The following is a 9,559-nucleotide window of genomic DNA, read 5'->3' on the forward strand; positions in this document are numbered from 1 at the left end:
ATAGACATAAAGCTCCTAAAAATATGTACGATAGCTCATTGGATGCGGAATGATGTCTACAAAAATGTTTTTTAAGGGCTTATTAGCACATAAAAAATTGCGATTGTTATAAACAAAATAAGATTTTAAAAAAAAGGAATTTGGTTTTTCCTTAATAATTTCTAAAATAATGATATTTAAGGAATTTTGAAAAAAGATCCTGAAAGAGGAGGAAATTTCCAATAAAAAAGTCCCAACTCCCGGAATTCTATCTCCATTATTTATAAAAAAAAAATAACGCTGAAAATAGCGCTCCGCGCGGTCGCTACGGCATAGGCGCGCAGTCTAAAAAGCCGGTATATCGCCTAAAATAATTTTTTTATAGTATTAAATAACAATTTAAAAATTTGAATAATTTATGGTGTAATCTAAACACTTGAAGGAAAAAAACCTCGGTGAAAAAAAAATTTTACATCGATTTTTCGAAAATTTACACCATTGTTAATTAACTAACTTTTTTCCAATCTCTGTTTTTATAAATTACGGTATAAAAGTTACAATAATTCATCTATAAATTTTTCCCTTCGTGGAGCTCTTATCATTTAAGTACTTAATAAAGTTAAGCAAAAAAAATTTTTTAATCTTTATTATTTTGATAATTATAATTTTTTTTAATTAACAAAAAATTTAATTTCTAAAAAATGTTATGAAAAAAATTTTTTTTTCGTAATATCTTAATATTGCTGTTTTTGCATCTACCATAGGTTTTAATTAACATTTAAAAAAAAAATTTTACGCTATTTGTTAAGAAATTGTTTATAAATAAATAGACTATTTTAGGATTTAAAAAAAAAAGAATTACCGTCTTATTGTATAGGTGAAATAAAGACTTAGAAAAAAAATAAATTCTTAAATAAATGTTTTAATTGTTTAAAATCGTTTTTTTCATATTTCAATTGTTTAAATAATTAGTTAAGAATTTTTTTTTTTCTTAAAAATCATCATTGACTCTTTTCAGCGGATTAACAAAGAAATACATTTTTTTATAAATAATTTCATTGTTTATTAACTTAACAATTTGTTATAAAAAAATAATATTAATCGTTATATTTTTTTTCGAAAACTACAAAAAATTATAAAAACAACCATATATATAAAATATAGAAAAAAAAAAATGTATTTTTTACAGCATTTTTAGATATTATATGATAATGAAATTACAGCCGTTACATAATTTGTCAAGCTATAAATTGTTATAACTTTTAAACTATAAGAGATACGGTAGAGGACACTCAGGTCATTTTTATAAAGGATTTATTTATCTTTAAAATAAATTCAAAATCGATCCTGTAACTATTGTTTATCAGTTATAAGCATTTGTTTATAAAAAATTATGATTTCTTTGATATTTTTTGAAATTTCATAGCTTATAATTTGTTGAATAATATAGATACATCTACGGACCCAAAAACTTTTTTGTTCTATCATAAAGTATCTTTCCAATTACGTATAAATCATAGAAATATATAATTTTGTTTAAATAATATACTAGTTTTAATTTATACTTACCTCATTTACATTCTGCTATCGATCAGTTTTCATTTATTTATCAAATGCTTATAACAACTGATAAACAATAGTTACAGGATCGATTTTGAATTTATTTTAAAGATAAATAAATCCTTTATAAAAATGACCTGAGTGTCCTTTACCGTATCTCTTATAGTTTAAAAGTTATAACAATTTATAACTTGACAAATTATGTAACGGCTGTAATTTCATTATCATATAATATCTAAAAATGCTGTAAAAAATACAAAAAAAATTTTTCTATATTTTGTTATGTATGGTTGTTTTTATAATTTTTTGTAGTTTTCGAAAAAAAATATAACGATTAATATTAATTTTTTATAACAAATTGTTAAGATAATAAACAATGAAATTATTTATAAAAAAATGTATTTCTTTGTTAATCCGCTGAAAAGAGTCAATGATGATTTTTAAGAAAAAAAAAATTTCTTAACTAATTATTTAAACAATTGAAATATGAAAAAAACGATTTTAAACAATTAAAACATTTATTTAAGAATTTTTTTTTTTCTAAGTCTTTATTTCACCTATACAATAAGACGGTAATTCTTTTTTTTTTTAAATCCTAAAATAGTCTATTTATTTATAAACAATTTCTTAACAAATAGCGTAAAAATTTTTTTTTAAATGTTAATTAAAACCTATGGTAGATGCAAAAACAGCAATATTAAGATATTACGAAAAAAAAATTTTTTTCATAACATTTTTTAGAAATTAAATTTTTTGTGAATTAAAAAAAATTATAATTATCAAAATAATAAAGATTAAAAAATATTTTTTGCTTAACTTTATTAAGTACTTAAATGATAAGAGCTCCACGAAGGGAAAAATTTATAGATGAATTATTGTAACTTTTATACCGTAATTTATAAAAACAGAGATTGGAAAAAAGTTAGTTAATTAACAATGGTGTAAATTTTCGAAAAATCGATGTAAAATTTTTTTTTCACCGAGGTTTTTTTCCTTCAAGTGTTTAGATTACACCATAAATTATTCAAATTTTTAAATTGTTATTTAATACTATAAAAAAAATATTTTAGGTGATATACCGGCTTTTTAGACTGCGCGCCTATGCCGTAACGACCTCGCGGAGCGCTATTTTCAGCGTTATTTTTTTTTTATAAATAATAGAGATAGAATTCCGGGAGTTGGGACTTTTATTATTGGAAATTTCCTCCTCTTTCAGGATCTTTTTTCAAAATTCCTTAAATATCATTATTTTAGAAATTATTAAGGAAAAATCAAATTCCTTTTTTTTTAAATCTTATTTTGTTTATAACAATCGCAATTTTTTATGTGCTAATAAGCCCTTAAAAAACATTTTTGTAGACATCATTCCGCATCCAATGAGCTATCGTACATATTTTTAGGAGCTTTATGTCTATTTAACACGTTTTTGAACTTGTTGACTAGACTACTAGGGGCGCTGTTCCAATTGCATACAAATTTGAGCAAACTGGCTCGCTATCGAGAGCGTTACAAAACTCACACTAAGCACACTGAACCATGCATCCGATTGACTTGAAACTTGGTATCCATATGAGTGTTGGACTCCCGAATAATAATGATAATAAATAAGAATGTTAATTTTAAATGCCCAGCGAAGCGGGCGAGTACGGCTAGTAGTTTATATTATCGTGGCACCGTAACTCAACTATAGCTGAATAATTAAAATATATTAGGTATTTACAATAATCGGTCGAAGTAGTGAAGGAATAGCAAAAAATTAATAATTAGATTGCTCTATTTTTTAACAGGCGCTTAAGTTTTTAATGCCATCGGTGCCGACGCTTTCACGGTTCAGCGAGTACTTTCTGATGTCCATGGATATCATAATGCTAATATTCATTTATTTAACATATGAAGTGGTCTGCGATTGCATTTTACAAAGCTTTTCAAACAGAGACGCATGACTGCATTACGCTACAATCAGCCGGTTTGTTGCTCTTTTAGAATATGCCATACTATGTCATTCCTACATCGTGGAAGTCAATCGTGAAGCTAAAACTAATTGTTCAAGCATCAGTCAAGCTTAGATACTATTAGTTTTTTTTCTAGCGAGAGACAAGTCTTCTTTCGACCTGATGCTGAGGGGCTACGGCCGCCCATGCACATCAGTAGTGCCAAAGGCATAGCCAAGTCGCTGACTACCACTCTCCGCAATCCTCTTTGGAAATAGAAGTGTCATAGCGCTCAGAAAGGTTTCGGTTAGCGTGGTATGGACATGTGATGCGTAGAGAGGTAGTGCAAGGTAGAGGGGGAAGAGGTCGCAGAAGAAGACATGGATGGAGTATGTGAATGACGATATGAGACAAACATGACATGATAAGGGACAGACGAGGAATGTCAACTATTAAACCTTGATAAAAAAAAAATATTTAAAAAAAAGCGTGGGATGCATTTTAAGATATTATTAAAATAATAATTCTTCTACTCATATATGTCAGAAAAATATTTCTAACTAATAGCGCCATGCCCCCCATGCTTTTTTTACAATAAAATATATATTTTTTTATTCTATTTTCAATTTAAATTTTTTTAAACTTATTTTCTATTTTTAGTTGAATTTTATATAAAGCGTGTTTTTTAGTTTTTTTTAACTATTATTTATTTTTCATTTTTTAGTTGAATTTCAATTTTTTCAATTTTTTTTTCCAATATTTGTTTTAATGTTGAATTGTCATCGGTCCTCGATAAATCTACAAAGTTTGAATGAAATCTGGCCGTTTAAAGTGGGTCAAAATCGCGTCTAAAGGAGTCAGTTACAAACATACATACAAGTGGTGGTAGGACCTCTTGTGAGTCCGCGCGGGTAGGTACCACCACCCTGCCTATTTCTGTCGTGAAGCAGTAATGCGTTTCGGTTTGAAGGGTAGGGCAGCCGTTGTAACTATACTTGAGACCTTAGAACTTATATTTCAAGGTGGGTGGCGCATTTAGGTTGTAGATGTCTATGGGCTCCAGTAACCACTTAACACCAGGTGGGCTGTGAGCTCGTCCACCTATATAAGCAATAAAAAAAAAGTGAAGCTAATATAAAGCGTGTAAAAACTATATAATTTTGCTAACTTCATACTTCGAATAGCATAGATTTATCAATGAAGCCGTGGCCGCGTGGTTTGAACTGACTAGACATGCAAACTGAAGTGTAAGTTGACCGTGTATTGCGCACCTTAGTGCCTGTTGCGACAATTCTAAGACTCTCCAAGAATTACGAACTACCTTTGGAGCTTGACGACAAAGGAAAGATTTTCACCGAGCGTACGGAATTGCTCGGTAGACCGACGGTCCAAATGTTGTTGTTATCTTAAAACTTTCATTAGCGAGATTCAGGGCACCTGTCAAATATCTTGTGTTCTAAGGTGGCTATCTCACTTCTCAATACAAATAGGGGGTCCGTGAAATCTGAAGGTTTCCATAATCACAAGATTTAATTTAAGGTTTTAGAATAACAGCTATGTACTTACATATTTCCTATAAATGTTTTAGTATTTGAAATTAAAAAAATACATTAAAGAAATTAGACAGACTAATACACAGCTCATCTGATGGTAAGTAGTCACCGTCGCTAGTGGACGTTCGAAAGTTAGAATTTAGACCTCATGTTTTAAAGTGGTGTCCACGTTCCGATATCTATGCGCTTCGGTTACCATGTAACGCAGCTCAGCACCTACACCTGTACTGGTGGTAGGACGTCTTGTGAGTCTGCACGGGTAGGTACCACCACCCTACCTATTTTTGCCGTGAAGCATAATGCGTTTCGGTTTGAAGGGTGGTGCAGCTGCTGTATCTTCAGACCTGAGAACTCATGTCTCAAGGTGGGTGGCGGCATTTAAAATGTATTGTAGATGTCTTTGGACTCCGGTAACCACTTAACACCAGGTGTACTGTGAGGTCGTCTAACTATCGTCTATCAAAACAATAAAAAATAATACAAAAAAAAACATTCCTCTAAAATATCACGTTGAAATACATTCTGGTAATAACAAACGTTACCTGGTATAGTGTACATAAATATCTTTAATCGTCGCCGCAGTACGGCTCGGTCCGGGGTCCGTGGAGGCAACGATCCCGTCAACTGTGATTCCGTACTGAATAATGGCCTGGATTCAAATGGCAGTGCAAAATTGCTATACTTGGCTTACACGATGTTACAACACGCTAATTTTTAGCTGTTTCAATTTTCAATGGCTGATTGGCGGCTTATCCTATTAGCGTAGATGGGAAAGGGATTTCGTTGTTGCTTAGATAGGCGGACTAGTTCATGGACCACCTGGAGTTAAGTGTTTACCGGGGCCCATGAGATCTACAATGTAAATGCCGCCACCCACCTTGAGATATGAGTTTTAAGGCCTTAGTTTTTACAGTACAACGGCTGCCCCACCCTTCAAACCGAAACGCATTACTGTTTCACGGCAGAAACAGGGAGGAGGGTGGTGATACCTACCCGCGTGCACCCACGAGACGTCCTATCATCAGTAATTACGTTAATTATTATTTGGTGGGTTTGATTCGTATTACACAGTGCTATTCCTTCACCGTGGAAGTTAATCGGGAACATTTTTAACATTTTAAAATATAAACAATAAGTAAAAGGATTTTTTAATTATTAGTTGAATTATGGATGAATGAATGGTAAATTATATAATATTATAATATCTTGCACTGCACTAAAATTCGCATGTCAAATAATGATTTGTCAGCCGCGTGTATGCTTTGGCATACACGCGGCTTTTAACTTATGTAATAACTAATTTTCACTATGCTTGGCGAATAAATGATTTTCTTTCTTTCTTTCTTCTTCTTTAAATTGCAGCCTAGCTCTAGACGATACCAAATTATAAATGAAATGCAAATAACTTCTAACTGTTTTGGTTCATCCAGCTGACTGTCACGAAATTCGATTAAAACTAAAGCCATGGTACAAATCATTCACAAAAATAACGATCGGGTACAGATTTATGTGCTTAATATTCTTGGCACGGGCAAAAGTTTCTATGTAAATAAGTTTGTTGATTTACTCTGAAGCTCCTTGATATACTTAGAATTTTTACATTATTTTCTAATATTCTTTGATTCACTAATTTAAGTTTTTGGCAGTGGTACCATGCTTAAATTTTTATTACAATTTTGTCTTTTTTAAGTTTTTTCATAAACGTTCACTTTGTTTTTCTTGGGACGTCAAAAAGTGCCTTCGATAAAGTAATGAAATAATTAGGAAGAGGAAGGAGTGACGGTGACCACTTGCAATCACGTGGACTATCTGCTCATCTACCCAATCACAAAATGTAATCATTACAATTGAAACTTCGACTTGTCATTCCTGTAATTGACGGAATGTGTGATGTCCATATGCTATGCTACCATCAAGTGGTCTGTAATTTCATTCACTTATCACAATCAACACAGCAAGAAGAAACAAAAACTGAGAGAAAAAAAAATGAAATTGTACATTTACGTAGTATAACATGACATAAGCGAAGTGTGCCCAAAACTGAAGAGAGCCAATGCAGTCTTGTGTTTAATAAAGGTAATAGTTAGCTCAAGGTGTAGCGCCGTGAAATTAGCTGAAGAGAAAATTAACTTATACCAAGATGCTTGAAGCGAATTTAGCTTTTTCTTATCATCAAAATAGTATTTGAATCGTATTTTACCACTTAAAGAGGAGATTCCGAATGTCTTTTAGTTTTTGATTGCCGTTTTCTACAAGAAACTACTATAATTGATGATGAGACTAGAAGTTTTGTAATCTAATGAATAAAATGCTTCATATGAAAGCCAAGAACTGAAATCTTGTCATTCAGGTTTGCCTATTAGGCTGCGTGTTGCTATACCGCTTTCCCACAATAATAGGTAAGCTTGATCCTTTACAACGGCAAAACCATATTTATAAATAATCCAGAGCCAAAGTTAATGGTGAAAATATTCCAAACCTCAAATATGTTTTATTTTTATGGGGAAAATCGTCGTTATATCCATTTAATGCGATAGACCTAGAAACAAATAATAATAATATTAAATTATTTCACTGATCCTCGTCCGTCCTGAGTAATATACAGCCTTTGAAACAATGCTTCCATTCTTTCTCCGTCTAAACTGTATCCAGTGATGAGGCTGTCTGCCTCTACAGATTTATTTTCAACCTTATCCCTAAGCTGCATAGATACATTATCAGTGTCGCAGGTCCGGTTTTGATTGCGTACTGTTTTGCCTGAAAATTGACTGTTAGCATTCGGACAAACGGTTTTGAACCCACAGGCCGCTTGTAGAATGGAATCCAATGCTATTTGATCCTGCATGCGCCTCTGAATGGCAGTTGATTGTACGTTCGCTACAATCTCTTTGTATTTAGATTCCAATTTATCTAATGCTTTATTCAATTCGATCTGATTTTCGTCTGTCGTTTCTCTAGCCACCCGAGCCCTATGTTTAACTAATTGAAGTTGCATTGTGCATTCGCCTAAATTCTTCTCTCTGTGTAGATTTGCCAGTTTGTTCTCGTAACACTTGCTGCATTTCGATTTCGGTTTTTCAAGTTTATGTAAACGTTCTTCTAGTACCAGGCCTTTGTGTTTTACGTTTTCGTTGCTGGAGTTATCCGCGGAATCATCTAAAACTTTACTCATTATATTTTCTATGTACTTCTTTTGCTCCTGAATAAGTACTTTAAGTTTGGATATTTCATTTTCTTTTTCTTGTATTATTTTATTTTTCCCTGCAACGTTAGTTTTACACATACATCCTTTGGTGTCCGCACTCGCTTTTTCTTGCATCTCGTTCATTGTATTTTCATAATGCAGTTTTAATTGTTCTATTTTCTCTTCGTAAACGTTTGTAATTTCCTCTCTGACTGTAGATTTTAATTTGATGATTTCTAATTTATGTTTAGCTTCGATATCATTAATTTCATGTCTTTTTAGTTCTTCAAAATTATCTAATTTGTTCTGTAGTTCTGAAATCGTTTCGATTAAACTGTTTCTGGATGCTTGTATTTCTTTCATTTTAGTTCTATAAGAATTCAATGTAGAATTACTATCGTTTTTCGTTAGAATACTAGTAGAACGATTAGTTTTATTAATGCTACATTCTTCGCAATTATTTTGGGATCTCAGTGTATCGTGTCTCAAAGATTCCAACTCGTTGTGCAACAAGCTATTTTGTGCCTTTATATCACGAAGTTTTCTAATTAGACTAGCAGTCCTAAATTGATATTCCGCAGAGGAACACCGATTATCTTCTGACTGAGCGGGGCAATTACAATGTAGGATTTTTCGATTGAAATCATTAATACTCCTTGAAGGTCTCGTTGTTGTCTCAAAAGTTTTGCTTGTCTTTAAATTTAATTTATGATTTTGCAAATTATCAACGTCGTCTTCATTGGCCAGGGAGTTAGGTTCATATGGGTTTATCACAGCATATTCCACTTCAGATGAATTTTCGCTTTGTAAACTGTCTACTAGAGGCGGCAAATTAATGTTCGCTGAAGGTGATTGCGTAAATGGATCATCTAAAACACCTTTAGATAACTGATAACATAAAGAAAAAATGTATCTATTACGTAAGGATTTTTCATCGTCTCTACATGCTGAAAGTCTTACAACCCATGCACTACAGATTTCAAGAAGCTTTTGATCTTGAAGCTCGTTCAAATAACTTTTTAAAATTTCCAAATACTTCTCGAATTCATCTTCCTGATCTAATGTATTCGAATCATCCATTTTTATAAATTTTCTAACTAACAATTTTCTATTTATTGTTTTGCCTATTGAAATATATAACTTGCCAAATGGCGTCAACTTCAGATTTGACTTGACTACTGTCTTTCAAATGTATGATGATTATTCTCTTTGAGTAATTCGTTAGGCAGTTTTAGCATACACCTTTATAATAGGTTTCATACTTCAGTGAGTTATAATGATAGCTTGAAATATTTTTCGTATTCCTTTGACATTTTATAACAGCTTATATTGTTGAAGGAGGTTATACATAT

At 31.7% G+C, this 9,559-nt stretch overlaps 1 protein-coding gene across 1 annotated transcript; it reads right to left on the reverse strand.

Annotated features, from left to right (window-relative positions):
* Window positions 1-7,412: 7,412 nt before the first annotated feature.
* On the reverse strand, window positions 7,413-9,287 carry LOC114247433 (uncharacterized). Its single transcript, XM_089727474.1, has one exon. The coding sequence runs from the start codon at window positions 9,285-9,287 to the stop codon at window positions 7,590-7,592; it is 1,698 nt and encodes a 565-aa protein (XP_089583600.1). The 3' UTR covers window positions 7,413-7,589.
* Window positions 9,288-9,559: the final 272 nt, after the last annotated feature.

This window comes from Bombyx mandarina, chromosome 05 (assembly GCF_030267445.1).
Source record: "Bombyx mandarina strain Sakado chromosome 05, ASM3026744v2".
Taxonomy (NCBI): domain Eukaryota; kingdom Metazoa; phylum Arthropoda; class Insecta; order Lepidoptera; family Bombycidae; genus Bombyx; species Bombyx mandarina.